Source organism: Oncorhynchus nerka, linkage group LG4 (genome assembly GCF_034236695.1).
Source record: "Oncorhynchus nerka isolate Pitt River linkage group LG4, Oner_Uvic_2.0, whole genome shotgun sequence".
NCBI classification, from domain to species: domain Eukaryota; kingdom Metazoa; phylum Chordata; class Actinopteri; order Salmoniformes; family Salmonidae; genus Oncorhynchus; species Oncorhynchus nerka.
The window spans coordinates 60,152,512-60,170,834 of NC_088399.1; the positions used below are offsets into that span (position 1 = coordinate 60,152,512).

The 18,323-nt window shown below is 45.5% G+C and overlaps 2 protein-coding genes across 4 annotated transcripts in view; one reads left to right on the forward strand and one right to left on the reverse strand.

The window, feature by feature from the left end:
- The window catches only part of LOC115128299 (exostosin-1c), a 74,493-nt gene extending 61,654 nt beyond the window's left edge, over positions 1 to 12,839 (forward strand). For 2 of the 3 annotated variants that reach the window (XM_029658021.2, XM_029658020.2), the window contains exons 3-12: positions 5,821 to 5,914; positions 7,818 to 7,925; positions 9,157 to 9,276; positions 9,668 to 9,800; positions 10,056 to 10,174; positions 10,291 to 10,386; positions 10,708 to 10,794; positions 10,891 to 11,051; positions 11,369 to 11,702; positions 12,277 to 12,839. In XM_029658021.2, coding sequence (XP_029513881.2) covers positions 5,821 to 5,914; positions 7,818 to 7,925; positions 9,157 to 9,276; positions 9,668 to 9,800; positions 10,056 to 10,174; positions 10,291 to 10,386; positions 10,708 to 10,794; positions 10,891 to 11,051; positions 11,369 to 11,702; positions 12,277 to 12,465 — 1,441 coding nt within the window. In that variant the 3' untranslated portion in view covers positions 12,466 to 12,839. The remainder of the gene's footprint in view (positions 1 to 5,820; positions 5,915 to 7,817; positions 7,926 to 9,156; positions 9,277 to 9,667; positions 9,801 to 10,055; positions 10,175 to 10,290; positions 10,387 to 10,707; positions 10,795 to 10,890; positions 11,052 to 11,368; positions 11,703 to 12,276) is intronic. The other variant, XM_029658024.2, reaches the window with a different exon arrangement.
- Positions 12,840 to 12,919: 80 nt separating this feature from the next.
- Positions 12,920 to 17,472, reverse strand: zgc:114119 (Mediator of RNA polymerase II transcription subunit 30-like). The gene is made up of 4 exons (XM_029658026.2): positions 17,248 to 17,472; positions 14,260 to 14,418; positions 13,841 to 13,930; positions 12,920 to 13,706 (listed from the first exon to the last, which is right to left on the reverse strand). Exons 1-4 carry the CDS (start codon positions 17,470 to 17,472, stop codon positions 13,611 to 13,613), a joined length of 570 nt encoding a protein of 189 aa, XP_029513886.1. The 3' UTR covers positions 12,920 to 13,610.
- Between the last annotated feature and the right edge of the window lie 851 nt (positions 17,473 to 18,323).

Sequence of the window (18,323 nt, forward strand, 5' to 3'; positions counted from 1 at the left end):
ATCTTGGTCGCACTGGTCTTGTACAGCATGACATTCGAACGTTGCCTGGGCCACCTGTGAAGCAGCAACCGTGGTGGATGGGATTCGAAAAGTAGCTCAATGCAGACCAGCAGTTCCAGCAAAGTCTTGAAACTGGAGTAGCCTCTCCAAGCTACGGCAGCTGGGCTTCATCAACAGTCATGGTACGCAAAAAGGACCAGACATACCATCGATGTGTGGACTACAGGGCTCTAAATGAGTTACTGTTAAGAATTCATATCCACTTCCCCGTATCCAAGACACTCTAGATACCCCGTGGACAGCCAAATGGTTTAGCGCGGTCTTAGCGTCAGGGCCCGTAAAGCAGCCGCTTTCTGCAGCAGGAAGGGCCTCTGAGTGGAATGTGATGCCTTTTGGGCTCTGTAACGCACCAGCGACGTTTCAACTGCTAATGGACCATGTCCTGTATGGAATGCAATGGGGGATCTACCTAGTATATCTAGATGACATCATCATCCTGGGAAGGGATGTCACGGAGATGCTCCAGTGCCTGGCAGTGTTCTGTCGGCTACGCCAAGCCAACCTGAAATTGTAACGCCTCAAGTGCCGTTTCTTCCGCCGACAGGTAACCTACCTTGAACACATCGTTTCCAAACACGGCATCACCACAGAAAATTTTTAAAAAATCCAAGAACGGCCCCAGCCTACCGGTGTTTCAGAAGTCCGTCAGTTCGTCGTTCTGACCTCAGACTAGCAACTATTTGTCAATGATTTTTGCTGATGGAGCAGTCTTGTCCCAGATGCAGGACGGTGAGGAACGCGTACTAGCGTATGGGAGCCGGCGGCTGTCCTCCACCGAGCAAAACTATTGTACTACACGGAGGGAACTACTGGCAGTAGTGGAGCTCACTACACACCTCTGTCAATACCTGCTCAGAAGACTCTTCATTGTGCACATTTACCACAGCAGCCTTTGGTGGCTCATAAGAATGAAGGAACCAGAAGGTCAACTAGCGAGGTGGCTCGAGAAGCATAACTTCAAGGTCATACATCGTCCAGGACGCCGCCATGAAAATGCTGACGTCCTGTCCAAGAGGCCCTGCCGCCAGACTTGCCCCTGCACTATACAGGACCCTACCCAGAAAAATGACTGTTTCAGGCAGCCGGAAGTGCAGTATGACCTTGGCCTCAGCATAGCTGATTACGTCTGGAAGCTACTTTATGGAGCTCCGCCCAGTGAGGGTAGGAGAAGACCCCATCCTACAGCCTACACTCTCTGAGGCGGCCTTCGACGAGGAGTCGGGTCATCGGGACAGTAAAGAGGACACGTTGGACGTGGAAAATATTTGCCTCACCGACACAAGTGACTCTGTTCTCTTCCATGGATGGACTCTGACATGGGCCCCGTCAAGAGATGGCTCGAGGAAGAACAGGAACGCCCATCATCGGGGGATTTTGCCTTTCGGGCCAGAGACTATGTCAAGGACGGCATTCGCTTACGCCGCTTCTACTGTACCGAAGGCGTAGGGTTTTACCCACAGATACTCCTACCTCATTGTGTTCCGGACGGACATCGTGAAGCAGATGCATGACAGCCCTGTAGACGGACACTTTGGCGTGGAACGCACACTTGCCCGGCTGCAGACAAGACACTACAGGTACCGAATGAGAGAGGATGTCACACTACGGTGTCGTACATGTACCAGATGTGCCGCTAAAGCCAGACCTCCAAGGAAGCCCCAAGCACCTATGGGGACTGTCCGCGTGGGAGTACCTATGGAGAAGATTGCCATTGATCTCATAGGCCCCATGAACAAGAGAGAACGCTACATATGGGTGGTTCAAGACTTTTTCACAAAGTGGGTGGAAGCTCATACATTTAAGTGCACCAATACCAAGTGCACACACACTGGTAGACAAATACAATCATGCGTTTCACACACATAAAGAACATTTAGATATTAGATCACAGTAACTTACTGTATATCCCACACCCATGATAGGCATTTGAAAAACGCTCACACACACACACTTAACGTACCCCTGCAAGCAAACACGCACGCACACACACACTCAATGGGTCATGACGATGGAGTTCAGAAAGGAGACATGCTCCATGTCCCGTTAGCAGACAGAGAACAGTCTGTTAATACTGGCCCTGCTCGACACACACGCATGTTTTGTTCTTCAAACCTCATGGGGACCTAAAATTGATTTCTATTCAAAATCCTATTTTCCCTAACCCCTAAACCTAACCTTAACCCAAATCTAATCACTTACCCTAACCCTGATTGTAACCATAAACACCTGAGCTTAAAATAGCATTTGTCCTCATGGGGACGTGGGTAATGTCCCCACAAGGGATCATTTTCCTTGTTTTACTATCCTTGTGGGGACTTTGGGGGATTTTAGATCACCACAAGGATAGAAGAACCAACACACACACACACACACACACTTACTCACTCATTCAATAGGAAAGGAAAAGAGAGTGAGAGAGTACGACAGAGAGAGAATAACAGAGAGAGAGCCTGTTCATTTGTTCTTGGAAACAAACTGCTGTTAAATTATTTATTTGTTCCCTTGCATTAAGTAAATTCGCTCATTAAAAAACATCAGCGAACAAATCAGCATGACCCAGAGTGGGATGAAGTAGGGTGCCAGCAACAGGCTCACTCCACTCCCACCACATGCTGGGGAGAGCGCTCTCTCTCTCTCTCTAATGGGTAAGTGGCTATACAAGTACATCCAAACAGACGTTATACACACTTGCATGAGAAATAACACACATTAGCTCATATCCACTAACTATCGGACACACATATGCACTTGCGCACACACACACACACACACACACACACTGCAGTTCTGCAGAACTACCTAAGCTCCTTCAATAGGTGGAAAACAGCACAACATTGCAGTATAGCGGTGGCAAACGGAAAACAATGCACCCTTTCACTACCCTAATTCTCTAGGGTGTTTGTGCCTTTTGTGTGCATGTATGTGCTTCCATACTGTGTGTGTTTGCTAGTGGATGTTTGCATACATTATGTGAATGTGTGTTGTGCTGCAAGTGTTAGTTTGTGTGTGCACATTTCCGTGTGTGTGTGTGTGCGCAGATTTGTATGTATGTATACACCACAACCTTGACAGTGACACTCATACAACAGTTCACCGAGAAACTCACACCAAGATCCAAATCAATGCTAACATCGGCGCCTGTATCTCATCACTCACAGAGTGGTAAATAAACAATGGTCGGTACAGCAGAGACAGAGACATATTTTATGCTGACGCCCCTTGAGCGTGTAAACAAGACTGTTGCCCTCAGAGCAGGAGAGACGAGGATATAGGAACTCTTTCGTAAAAAAACAAACGTGTTTATTTACTTAGAGCAGTGAGCAACATGACGGGCCGTTAAAAAAGGTTCCACTGGCTTGATAATGGCTTACATTTCAGAGGTATTTTTTTGCTGGGTTTCAACGTGTTTTACATTTAGAGGGTTGGGCTTGTGGGGAGGTCACCTGAGCTGCCTAGCTCAGAACTGTGAAGGGCCCACCTGGGTGATGCCTGGTACCCATTTTGTACCAGAATGCACTCCAAACATTGGCAGCTTGCCACAGTTGGTTGGGAACATTGGGTTCTTTTGGTAGCTCCGGGGGCATTTCTAATGCACTGATTTCAGATCACTCTGTCAACTCCCATCATAACCTGAACAGTTCTTTTCCACCCTTAACAACTGATTTATGATCAATTCGCCCTACCCATCTTAATTACGAACATAAGAACTGGTATGGGGCCAGTTGTGTTAACACAAAACCACAGTCACCATAACCCGGAGGGGATGCTGGTGCCTGAACAAATCATGACCGTTCACACCCAAAACACTGTCGGAATGATATCCATTCAGATGCCAGAATGACCACAAGTATAAACATAAATAGAGAGCAAATAGACTACAACACTCCCTACCGAGTTACAAACTGCCTCTGGAAGCAACGTAATGGTCTGGGGGCTGTTTTTCATGGCTTCGGGGCTTGGCCCCTTCGTTTCATTGATTCTAGCCGATTCTGTGCTTCCAACTTTGTGGCAACAGTTTGTGGAAGGTTCTTTCCTGACAGTGCACAAAGCGAGGTCCATACAGAAATGGTTTGTCGAATGGTGTGGAAGAACTTGACTGGCCTCCACAGAGCCCTGACCTCAAACCCATCGAACACATTTGGAATGTGAATTACTAATGCACTTGTGGCTGAATGGAAGCAAATCCCTGCAGCAATGTTCCAACATCAAGTGAGATGAGATGGTCAACACGTAGTGCATGTTGCTGGAATGGAGCAACTCATTGTGTCAAATGTTTTGAGGTCTGTATAATGCACGTCAAATAAAGTTGGATTGGATTCGATTAAAAGCCATACTATGTTCCATTCCAACGCTATCATCCCCATCGGCCTATACCCGAGAGAACAAAGTATTTCACTCCTTGACCACCAACGCGATTACAATCACAAAGCATTAACCTTAACTTAAACCATCTACCCTTACTTATACTTTGAAATTATGAACATAAAGACTTCATGGACCAGGTCATCTTAGTTGGCAACATTGCCACTTTATAGAATGGTTTCTAGCGTGGTTTTTCTACCAACAGCCTCAAGTCAAGTCCTGAGAGGTATGTGTACAGAATATGGGTACTGTTACGTTGTAGCTACAGTTGGATTTGATAGGATGTCTTTCAGTGTGACTGACTGTCCTTTTTAAAATACAAAACTCTAGAAGCGGACACTGAAGCTGACCCTGTGTGGGTCAAACCAATAGAGACAAGTTTTTTTTCTTCCCAAAACACAGCTCATGTAGTTCATACAAATGTAGTACATCCAACAGTCAGTGGCAATGGAATGGTATAGCTAAGATGTGGCCATGTCTTCCTGTTGGACTCTCTAACACAAAACCAAATTGTATTATGTAACAGGTCCAGTTATTCAATCAATCAAATGTATTTAGAAAGCCCTTTTTACATCAGCAGGGCTTATACAGAAACCCAGCCTAAAACCCCAAACATTGCAGATGTAGAAGCACGGTGGCTAGGAAAAACTACCTAGAAAAGGCAGGAACGAACCAGGATCTGAGGGGTGGCCAGTCCTCTTCTGGCTGTGCCTGATGGATATTAGGGTAAGGAAATGGGGAAACCTAGTCAGTTGTACAACTGAATGCATTCAAATGAAACGTCTGCATTTAAACTGAATCAGAGAGGTGCGGGGGGGCTGCCATAATCGGCGCCCAGGGAACAGTGGGTTGACTGCCTTGCTCAGGGGCAGAACGACTGATTTTTTACCTTGTCAGCTCAGGGATTCGATCCAGCAATCTTTCCGTTACTGGCACAAGGCTCTAACCACTAGGCTACCTGTCAATTAAACAAGTACAGCTTGTTCTTCAAGATATTCAAATGTTTGTTCGGTAGATGACCAGCAGGGTCAAATAATAATCACAGTGGTTGTAGAGGGTGCAACAGGTCAGCACCTCAGGAGTAAATGTCAGTTGGCTTTTCATAACCGAGGTCGAGACAGCATATTGAGTGTGGGCGTGTTTGCTTGTGGACGTCTCATTCCCCAGCCAGAATTGTGCCCAAACACTGTTGAGTAGGTCTTTTAACAGAAGACTAATGTCAATAGGTCTCTCTTGACCCTTACCGTAATAGTCTTTTGTCTCTAGAACCTCTGGTCTTCGTGGCAGAAATGGAGCCTTTGTAAAAGTGAATGCTGTTCCCGCTGTAAAAGTGCGAGCAGAATATTTTTTTGTCCTCCAACACTAACTCTCCATCCCACTCTTTCTTTCTCGCCTCAGGTTTGATTACCAAGAGCTGCTCCACAACTCCACCTTTTGCCTGGTTCCTCGGGGGCGTCGCCTGGGCTCCTTTCGCTTCCTAGAGTCTCTACAGGTAGGATGCTAAATACGGATCACAACACCCTAGCATGGTCCTGGAAGAATGCCAAATACTGCTCAAAATACACGGGCATGGTCGCAGATATGGGATTTGTTTGTGCCGTTTTGCCAACTCCTATAACTCCTGGGACCAAGCTACGTGCACGAATACACCTCTGAACAAGATTATGGATTGACGTGTATTGTGTTAGCAGTTACACTATTAGTATCATAGCCACACTGTCGTATGAATGTATGTGCTCTACTAATGTGTACAATTTAAGGTTAAGGTGTTAACCATGATGGTGGTGTTGACTGATTTGCAAAGGGGGGGGGTGTATTTGGTAAATATAACATTGAATGGGTTTGTCTTTCAGTAAACTCAGCTTCAATAAACCATGTAGTTAAAGAAATAATGATATGGCACAAACTGTGTGGAATTACCACCCATGTGGATGTTATGGTGATGGAGCTGTGTTCATGGTTTTACCTACCAATGAACCTCCCAGACTCTTGTGTTCCCTGGCCCTCTCTCCTTCTCTCTCGCTCACTGAGTCTCTCAATGGTCCGGAAGCTTCCATAGGGTTGCCAGCCTGCCACACTGCTGATCTAAGCTGAATGGGCAAATCCACTGAACACAGGGCTTGGCAGGGAAGCTCACTCTCACACAGCTAACTCATTCCTCCTCCTTCTCCCTCCCCCGCTCTCTCTCTCTCTCCTTCTCCCTCCATCTATCTCCTTTGCTTTACCATTCGGGCCAGTCTGAGATTTGTAAGATCTCCTTTTACTTGTTGTGCCAGCCCACAAAAGAACGTACAATTACCAGTGTGGTAGGAAACTTATTGTCTGCGTTCCAACTCTTGGTGCGTGCACGCACGCACGCACGCACACACTGACCCTGATGCTCCTCTCTTCATCTCCCAATGTAAACAACAACACACATATGCCCACATGCTGAGCTGCACTGGGATCTAGACAGGGGAATACTTCTTAGTCAGTCCGCTTCACTGCACCATTTCTCTGGGGAAGTGGCTCAGGCGAGCCCCAGGCTTTACGTCAGCTCTGGAGGCCTCAACATCTGGCTTGACCCTGTTACCTGGAGCGTAGCCTAGCGTATCTTAGCGTCGTCTGCATGACTGCCTTGGTGAGGGCTGGTCTCTGGTGAGGCAACTAGCAGAGCTTCAAACCGCCAGAGGGGGAATCTCAGTCGGAGTCGTCTGATCTCAGTCTGTAGCTGGTTCTGGCTGCTCTCTTGTGATTTAATTAGAAAAGTAAATAAAACCATCAACACCCAGGACCGCAGCTTGGAGAGAGAGAGATTGGAGGGAGCTGAAAAAAGAAAAGTAGAACATCAAAAACCTGACTGTCAGTAAACAACGGGGATACGGCAACATCAAACTCAGCTTTAAAAATATGATCTCTTCTCTCTCGCTCCATTTCACTCCTTCTCTCGCCATCCTCTCTGTGTAGTGTACTTAATTAGCAGACTAGGGGTCTGTTAAATCTGTGTGTGTATGTGTGAGAGACGTAGCAGAAATGTGATCTTTTTCTCTAGGGCCTCAAGGGGCTCCTGGGACAGGCAAGATAGTAGCTGTGACTCATGCAACCTCCCCAAGAGAGTGTCTCACACACACGTGTCATCGATTTCATTATCTGCTCAGACTGCCTTATTGAAGTACCAGCTGCTACTATGGTGGTATGTGTCAGAGACGAAGCCTGGAAATCTAGACAACATATTTATATTGAAAAATGGCCCGTCTACCACAAGCAGAGCAGATGACCAACGGTAGCATTACCACTGACCCTGCCCGTTTATGTTCTTGTCACACTGACCCACCCATTTCCCAGGTGATAGATTCTCTTACGCGTACATCTGCTGAGAACAGAGTATTCCGTCTATTCTCTCTCGCTGTCTCTAGGCGGCATGTATTCCAGTGTTGCTCAGTAATGGTTGGGAGCTGCCCTTCTCTGATGTCATCCAGTGGAACCAGGCTGTCATAGAAGGAGATGAGCGATTGCTACTGCAGGTAACACACACACACGCGTGCGAGCGTCTCACACGTTCACAACAGGTCTGGAATCAATTGTTTGAACCCAGTTGATACAGGAAATAACCTAATACCCCCCCCCTATAAAAAAACATTTTCATTTTTGGAAAGGACATGTTAAAAATCATAGAATTGACTATTAAAAATGGAATTGACCACAACAACGTTAGGCCCATGTGCGCCCGCATGTACACACACACACACTCCCCCTCACACACACACACATGCCCCGGTGGTTAGGGATTTGGAAATTGAATTTTGAGGGAATAAAGCTGGTGACAGGAGGTTGAATGGGTCCAAGCACATCAGAGAGTCAGGAGACCACTGAGAGGGGAATCTCTCTTTCAGATCAAGAGATGTGAGAGAGGAGGAGGGAGGGCCTTTCCTTCCTCAGGTCCCTATCATTAGAAGAGCTGTTATATGGTAGACTAGGTTCTAGGTGGAGTCAACAGGCTACCTAACTGGCCTTTTAACATCACTGTAGAAGATGCAGACTTCCCTGCTAGACTAACTTGATTTAATTCTAATCAAATCACATTACTTTATCCAAAGTAATCGCCTGGTGTAGGCTTACCGGTTAGGTGAGTCTATTCGGTATGTTTCCCATTTCTTCAGCTAGCCGACACATTCATAGTAGTTTAGGAGAATGAACGGGGTGAATTTGGGCTATTTTCATTTGGTGCCAATGGAGCGAACCTTTTTACTTTCCTCTACTAGAGCGTAGTGTCATCATGGAACATGGAAGTTGCCTGAAATGTTGGCTATAAACAGATGTAGGTGAGCTAGGATAGCTGCCGGGCACCTTTCCTGAACCCAAGCTCTCCCTCTTGCAAAACAATACCATTGATAGGGGATTTGACTCTGGATGGGTTGAGATAATGTAGCTAGTCCCTGACCACTTTCCCCATCTTCCTCCATAGTAAAGGTTATTGACTGTCAGTGGGTTGAGTCATGTATAAACTGCTAGGGGCTGTTTAAGTGGTTCAAAAGGTTTGCAGCCACAGGTAAAAATGTAACATACTGTAAGAACATTTTATTCTTTTACCAGGCAGTGTAGAGAGCAGTGTCGTTCCATGAAGGACATTTCATTCGGGAGATTCTGATTGTATGCAACGCGATAAAACCTTGCCTGCTCTGCCCTCTCACCTTTGCTCTCTCAACCCTCCTCTTTCTCAACTTGCACCCTCCCTCGTCTTCCGCTCTCCCCCAGGTCCCGTCTACAGTGCGCGCGGTGGGAAATGAGTGGGTCCTGGCTCTGAGGCAGCGCACTCAGATGCTGTGGGAGGCTTACTTCTCCTCCGTGGACAAGATAGTCCTCACCACACTGGAGGTAGGTGAGGAGTCCTGTTAATTAGGCACAAAACGGGAGAAAACGGACTGAAACAGTACCTGGCCATTGTCCAATGCTTGTTTTTGTTTTCCGTGGCATTTTTTTGTTGTTGCTGCGATGTGCTCTAATGAACACGACCCAGGAACTAAGAGAGAATGGATTGACCTCAGATTCATTTGTATGGGATTGTTTTGGATTGGGTGTTTTGTTGTTATACTGGCACCGGCTGGTCAAAGTGAGGAAGTGCATGTACTTAAGGTGATTACTTCGGTTTTACACAGACAATGTTGGCCAGCCCATATGGACATCGATAATTCATGTTTGAACTAATGGGTACATCAGGGCGTTCTCCCCTCAAACGTTCTCACCTTGTCATCTCTCTCTCTCTCAGATAATCAAAGACCGGGTGTTCTCCCACATCTCCAGAAATAAGTACATGTGGAACGCCTTACCAGGAGGCCTGCTCGTCCTGCCAGAGTACTCCACACACTTGGCCCACTTCCCCTTCTACTACCTGAGCTTAGGTAGGGAACCACACCAGACTGGACTGGTCCCGACTAGTTCAGACCTACCTGACTAGACTGGCTCATCCATATAATTATACCTCATCTATAGGGTCTCCTATAATAAAACACAAATGTATATTTCATAAAGTTTATAATCATAAGTATACAAAGCAAATCTAATGTCTCCTACAGTAAATGTTACTTTCAAATATGAAACGCTGTACATGGTAGATTGTACTTTAACTAACTTCTCCTCCTCGTTCCTTCCTGTAGGGGTCAGTCCAGGTCAAGAGTTCACCGCCATCATCCATGCAGTCTCTCCGTTGGTCTCCCAGTCTCAGCCAATCATGAAGCTGCTTCAGGTGGTCTCCAAGTCCAAATACTGTTCACAGGTGAGTGTGTTGGTGAATAAGAGGTCATAGGTAGCAAATAGACTGCTCCATATTGCTTCATTAAGCCTATTAACCCTTATGCTTATTGTGTCTCACTCTATTCCCTCCCCCTCTAGATCATCATCCTGTGGAACAGTGAGAAGCCGCCGCCCCACAGGAGTAAATGGCCACCCATGCCTGTCCCCCTCACTGTGACAGACGGTAGGAGGAAGGTGAGTGACAATGACGTCGCCAAATCCCAAGTAAGGCTACAGGAGGGGCAGAATGAAAGTCATTCCTGTCTACCTCTCTCTGTAAGTCTACCCCCCCACCCCCAAACCACACTGAATCTATGGGAGTAAAATGCTTCCTTTGTCACTGCTTGTCATTCACACATCCGTGACATTGACTCATCCTCTCTCTCCCCGTGCCACAGACCTCAATGGAGCAGACAGTGCCCCTGTCATTCCTTCATTATCCCAAACACAAACCAACCACTGTCAAACTGAACAAGGAATGGAAATGACCATCTCTCTCAATTCCCCTCTCTCCAGACGAGCAGTCGTTTCCTTCCCAACGTGGCCATAGAGACAGAGGCAGTACTGAGTCTGGATGAAGATACAGTCCTGCTGACCAGTGAGGTATGACCTTCCATTACAACTATACACTGTGGTAGAAAACACACACACACACACACACACACTTTACCCATGCAACTGTATTCACTCTTCGCGCAGGTGAACTTTGCCTTCATGGTGTGGAGGAGTTTTCCTGAGCGTATTGTGGGCTACCCCCCTAGGAGTCACTTCTGGGACCCGGTGAAGCATGCGTGGGGGTACACCTCCAAGTGGACTAACGAATACTCCATCGTTCTGACGGGAGCAGCCTTCTACCACAGGTACTGTAACCATAGAGTCCATAGAACGGGCCTCCCCATTCAAATGAACCAGTCAATTTGCCAGCCCTTTCTATGGATTCTGTTTCTATGACTACCATCGTGTACAGCTGATCTGACACACAACAGAAAAACATAGTAAACCAACGAAGACCATTAAACAGATGGTCTATGAGCTGTGGCTACTACTCGAAGCCCTTACATTTTACCCTTAGAATGTATTACCAGGCTTAATGTACAATATCCCAACCAACAACTATTTCCTTGCCATTTTAGTGATCACTTTGTTATCTCTGACCCTTCCATTACCTCTCCATCAGGTACTATCACTACCTGTTCTCCCACTACCTGCCCCCCTCACTACGGGCGCTGGTGGACCGCACTTCCAACTGTGAGGACATCCTCATGAACTTCCTGGTTTCCTCCGTCACCCACCTGCCACCAATCAAAGTGGCCCAGAGGAAGCAGTACAAGGAGCTGCCCAGCCCACAGGTGAGGCGACACCCATCGATGGTGAATTTGACCAATGAGCTGCCCAGCCCACAGGTGAGGCGACACCCATCGATGGTGAATTTGACCAATGAGCTGCCCAGCCCACAGGTGAGGCGACACCCATCGATGGTGAATTTGACCAATGAGCTGCCCAGCCCACAGGTGAGGTTGTGAGTTATTTATTGCTGTAGTTGTGATACTGTATATAAAGCATAACATTTGTCCAAAAAAGTTACATTACATTTTTCTAAAATTTTAAGATCAACCAATACCAGAATGACTTGATAGACCGCTTATTAACTAGGGTTAGACTTGTTGAGAGTTCAACCTGTATATTTACACAACAATAATCATTAAATCCCTCGACACAGATAGTCGGTTATTGCTGCATAACAAGAACTTGCTCCGGTTTATTTTTGTAAAGATGAGATTATCCCAGACCGTACGTCACAGTGGCGGTTCTCTCGTCCGACTCTATCAGACTGGAGATAAGAACCCTATTTGTAGCAGTTCCCTAGTTTTCTGACAGGCAATACACTGTACAACATCCTTATCAGCCTAGAACGAAGATTGAGAAATTGTGACACCAGTAATAGTCTACATTAGTGTACATTCCCACGGTATACAGAACCATAATTCCATTTGTACATCCCGTCTGTACGTTAATGTTATGTGCGTACGACGACCTGGGTTTCTAACTCACCCTCTTCTCTCTCCACATCTTTCATCCTCCCAGGGTACGAAGATGAGCGCTCCGTGGGCCAACCCAGAGCACTTTACCCAGAGACAGGAGTGTGTGAACAGCTTTGCCAGATGGTTTGGCTACATGCCCCTGGTCCACTCCCAGTTCCGCCTGGACCCCCTGCTCTTCAAGGACCAGGTGTCTGTCCTGCGCAAGAAGTACAAGGACCTGGAACGTGCATGACAGGGACCGAGACAGAAACACTGTGTGGAGGCCTGGAGTGGTGGTTAAATGTAGACAGAGCCTGGTGATAAGAGGGAGGGGACCTAAAGCTAAGAGAGACTCCGCCTCCAGGGGTCTGAGACAACAGGCTATTGGAGGAGTAAACATATGGAGGAAGCCTTATGTCCTCGGTGGAAGATGCCACTCCCATTGCGGTTTGAATGGAGTGGAACTTCATATCAAAGGAAGGCGCCAAGTGGACAGTTAATGGTGTAGTGCACTCCAGCTGGTGTATTTCTACAGTACACCGGCGAGTTGAGAATGTCGCACAGCGATTGGTTCATTCCACGTAACTATAAGACCAATAAAAACAGTGCAAACGGCGGATTTCAAAACATGTAGACTTCTGACATCACAAAGCATCACTTCAACTGCATTCACCAGACCCTTAAAAGTATCCAAGGCAAAGCAGACATTTCTCACAATGTATTTATTTTGTAGAAAAAGACTCAGTAACCTATTGCTTGTGCTTTCTCCGAGATCATGCAGTGTACAAAAATAGATTCACACTTCCTCAGCAGTCGGCATGCAAGGTTCTTAACCCTTAAGGTAAGCAGGGGGGTGTTGCCCAGCACTCAGGAAGCTAACCTCAAGAATAATGCTAAAACACACAAACACCTGAGATAAATAGCTGCCAGTGGCGATGAGATCCCATTGTCTTCAACACAGGTGACAGTCACTAGTTGGGACACAAAGAATAAGGGCAGATTTTTTTGCTGATACTAGATCAGCCTTTTGTGCACCGAGTAAAATTCACAACACTGAATTCAAGTTTATTTAGCTGGTCCTGAGTCAGTGCTTACCACTCAAAAAAAGGCAGGAAATTCACCTGAGGCTTGGCAAGTCTGAACTCATAATATCGGAGTAAAAAAAAAAAAAAAAGATACTGACAGTACAAAACATTTGTAGTAAACTCAGTTCATTCAATGTCTCTGAAAGCACCATACTGTAAAGGTTGATCACCAAAAGCTTCTAGCAGTCTGTCTCACACAAGTACAACAATGGTTGGAGGTACTAGGGCCAAGAGTTTCCTGGGTCAGGAAAAACCCATGGCCCCTAGTTGGAGGGCATCGTGAAGTGCAGTGAGGGAGAGTTCATCTGTGATATCATTTCCTGAGTGTCAGCATTGCGTTTACGTCCCATAACAGGTTCCTCATCTGGTCCATCAGAATCTTCATCTCCTGGTTTTTCTGCCTCATCTTCTGTGAGAGGGACCATGACACACCGAACCCAATCAGATTCAAGGAAATGTAACATCTCTGTACTAACTATTGGTTGTCATCCAACAAACGATATTGAATCAGTGACATACAGACGAAGTGGACACGTCACAAACCTCCAGTACTTCTAGTCTCTCCTGGCTTACAGCCGGACTGCAGGGCTCCACTCTCACAGGGGCCATCTCCTCCCTTACATATGGCACCAGCTGGAAAGACAGACGTATGATACACTAAGTTCATCACATCATTGGCACACATAAACCAACTACAAGACAATATACTGTCAAAGGTGACAAAGTACAGACAGACAAAACAAGTAGAGCTTGTGTATAGCCAGAAAGACAAACACTAGAGGGCCGACCCGAATCGTACTGTGCTGGCTCGGATATTTCATTTTTCACGTGATCCATACCAGCATAGTTCCAGCAACTATGGTGAATGCATAACCAAGCCAGCCCAGTACAGCTTGGATAGACTCAGTAGAGCGAAAGGTCAATGGAATCATTTTTTATACATAGATTTAATTGAGCCCTACCTCTGAGGGTTCTTCCTGCAGGTCAGAGGTCATCTCAACACAGCGCTCGTAGAGAAGGCGGAGCTTGCGAAAAAGCAGGGCCAGCTGACGGAGGTGCTCCTGGAGTTTCCCGAAGCGGTCCTGATACACAGCCTGGCTCTGGGTCACCCCGTTAGGCAACTGATAGATGGGGAAAGAGGGAGGACAACCCCAGAATGACGCTAAATAGTGTGTATCTTTTTGAACGGCAGTGTTTATGTATGTTGGTAATACACACACACAGTCAAAAGTTTGGGGTCACTTACGTTTCCATGTTTTTGAAAGAAAAGCACATTGTGTCCATTAAAATAACATCAAGTTAATCAGTAATACAATGTAGACATTGTTAATGTTGTAAATTCCTTTTGTTGCTGGAAATGGCTGATATTTAATGGAATATCTACATAAGCGTACAGAGGCCCATTATCAGCAACCATCACTCCTGTGTTCCAATGGCATGTTGTGTTAGCCAATCCAAGTTGATCATTTTAAAAGGCTAATTGATCATTAGAAAACCCATTTTCAATTATGTTAGCACAGCTGAAAACTGTTGTCCTGATTAAAGAAGCAATAAAACTTCTTTAGACTAGTTGAGTATCTGGAGCATCGGCATTTGTGGGTTCGATTACAGGCTCACAATGGCCAGAACCAAATAACTGTCTTTTGAAACTCGTCAGGCTATTCCATGTGAGAAATTGCCAAGAAACTGAAGATCTTGACCAACGCTGTATACTACTCCCTTCACAGAACAGCGCAAACTGACTGACCAGAATAGAAAGAGGAGTGGGAGGCCCCAGTGCACAACTGAGCAAGTATTAGTGTCAAGTCCTCAACTGGCAGCTTCATTAAATAGTACCCGCAATGCTGGCCTTCTAGGCAGAGTTGCAAAGAAAAAGCCATATCTCAGACTGGCCAATAAAAGATTAAGATGAGCAAAAGAACACATACACTGGACAGAGGAAGACTGGAAAAAATTTTATGGACAGACGAATCTAAGTTTGAGGTGTTCAGATCAAAGAACATTCGTGAGACGCAGGAAAAATACAAATATGCTGGAGGAGTGCTTGACGCCATCTGTCAATCATGGTGGAGGCAATGTGATGGTCTGGGGTGCTTTGGTGGTGGTAAAGTGGGAGATTTGTACAGGGTAAAGGGGATCTTGATGGCTATCACTCCATTTTGCAACGCCATGCCCTGTGGACAGCACTTAAATTGGAGCTAATTTCCTCCTACAACAGAACAATGACCCAAAGCACAGCTCCAACCTATGCAAGAACTATTTAGGGAAGACCGTATGGTACGTAAGAAGTGCCCATCAAGCCAATCCAACTTGTGGGAGGTGCTTCAGGAAGCATGAGATGAAATCTCTTCAGATAACCTCAACAAATTGACAACTAGAATGCCAAAGGTCTGCAAGGCTGTAATTGCTGAAAATGGAGGATTCTTTGACGAAGGCAAAGTTTGAAGGACACAATTATTATTTCAATTAAAAATCATTATTTATAACCTTGTCAACGTCTTGACTATATTTCCTATTCATTTTTTAACTGATTTCATGTATGTTTTCATGGAAAACCTGGACATTTCTAAGTGACCCCAAACTTTTGAATGGTAGTGTGTGTGAAAATATCTCAAACACACACTACCAGTCAAAGGTTTGAACACACCTATACATTCAAGGGTTTCTTTATTTGTATTATTTTCTACATTGTAAAATAATAGTTAAGACATCAACACTATGAAATAACACACATAGAATCATGTAGTAACCAAGAAAGTTAAAACAAATATATATTTTATATTCTTCAAAGTAGCCACCCTTTGCCTTGATGACAGCTTTGCACACTCTTGGCATTCTGTAAACCAGTTTCACCTGGAATGCTTTTCCGACAGTCTTGAAGGAGTGCCTACACATGCTGAGCATTGTTGGCTGCTTTTCCTTCACTCTGCGGTCCAACTCATCCCAAACCATCTCAATTCAAGTCTCTTATTATTGGTGTCCTTTAGTAGTGGTTTCTTTGCAGCAATTCGACCACGAAGGCCTGATTCACGGAGTCTCCTCTGAACAGTTGATGTTAAGATGTGTCTGTTCCTTGAACTCTGAAGCATTTATTTGAGCTGCAATTTCTGAGGCTGGTAATTCTAAGGAACTTATTCTCTGCAGCAGAGGTAACTTGAGGTCTTCCTTTCCTGTGGCGGTCCTCATGAGAGCCAGTTCCATCGTAGCGCTTGGTTTTATCAACTGCATTTGAAGAAACTTTCAAAGTTCTTGAAATATTCCACATTGACTGACCTTCATGTCTTAAAGTAACGACTGTCGTTTTGCATTGTTTTCTGAGCTGTTCTTGCTATAATATGGACTTGGTATTTTACCAAATATCTTCTGTATACCACCCCTACCTTGTCACAACACAACTGATTGGCTCAAACGCATTAAGAACAAAATAAATTCCACAAATGTACTTTTAACAAGGCACACTTGTAATTGAAATGCATTCCAGGTAACTACCTCATGAAGCTGGTTGAGAGAATGCCAAGTGTGTGCAAAACTGTCATCAAGGCAAAGGATGGCTACTTTGAAGAATCTCAAATATAAAGTATATTTTTGGGGTTAATACATGATTCCATATGTGTTATTTCATAGTTTTGATGTCTTCACTATTATTCTACAATGTAGAAAATAGTAAAAATAAAAACCATTGAATGAGTAGGTGTGTCCAAACTTTTGACTGGTACTGCATTTATATATATATATATACACACACTATAAACAGTATTATTTTGAATCTCTATTGGGGGGGGGGCAGACAGCACATTCTTTAACTAACCTTAATTTCATCAGGTGAAATATTTCTCCCCAAACCCCCATAACAGCAGACATTTAAGTGAGACATGGATTTGAATACATATGATGTGAAAGCATAATGTATAAAATTAATGTGTCAAACCTTTGGGAAACACTGGCATTACCTGTGTGGCTCGTGTGATCTGGAAGATCTCCATGGTGCGTGTGACGATGTCCTGGACGGTCTCCTGGCCGATTCGACAGAGGAACACAGGGGAGATCTCTCTCAGGGCTCCCTGAGGGAGCATGGCAGGCTGGCCGGGGCCTAAGCCTGGGGGCAGGTGGGACTGCTGCTGCTGGGAGAGCATACCAGCCAGACCAGGCCCCTTTTGAGGTAAGGGTGTAGCCATATGGGACCTAGGGAGGGGAAGAGGGACTCAAAGTGGAGGAAGGGAATGGGGAGGGAGGTCAAAGGGTGAGAGGGGGTGTGGCACAATGGAGTTCACAGGTAAGCAAGCACTCATTTGCAAATTTGCACAAGAAGCTTTTATCAAATATAAAAATCAAAAGGATACTGCTTTACTAAAAAGATTTGTTAAACCAAGCTAAAGCTATTTGGGGGAGGCATTAACCCATGTGGCTCAGTTGGTAGAGCATGGCACTTGCAATGCCAAGGTTGTGGGTTTGATTCCCACGGGGGACCGGTATAAAACTGTGGGCTCTGGATAAGAGTGGTCTGCTATATGACTACAGGTGTTGTCACACTCGGTCTCTTTCAGACAGTTCGCTTAATTTTTGTGCAGTGTTGGAACTCGGCCTCTCAAGAGCCACAAAAGCGAACCGAACTTAGACCACCTCTCGAGATGGTCTCATTTTGGTTTGCTTTTGTAGCTCTTTTGAGGGGTCAGAGTTCCGTTCTGTTTCAGGGCAATTAGAACACAAAGCTCCCCAGGTTCACTTGTCCTTATTCCCACACCACACACTAGGCTACTGCAACACCGTTTCCCCTGTCATAGCCCTTCACATTGGTGCCACAAAAAAAGAGAAAATTATGATGAGCAGTAGAGGTCGACCGATTAAATCGGAATGGCCGATTTCAAGTTTTCATAACAATCGGAAAACAGTATTTTTGGGCGCCGATTTGCCAATTTTTAAAATATTTGTACATACCCTTATTTAACTAGGCAAGTCAGTTAAGAACACATTCTTATTTTCAATGACGGCCTAGGAGCGGTGGGTTAACTGCCTCGTTCAGGGGCAG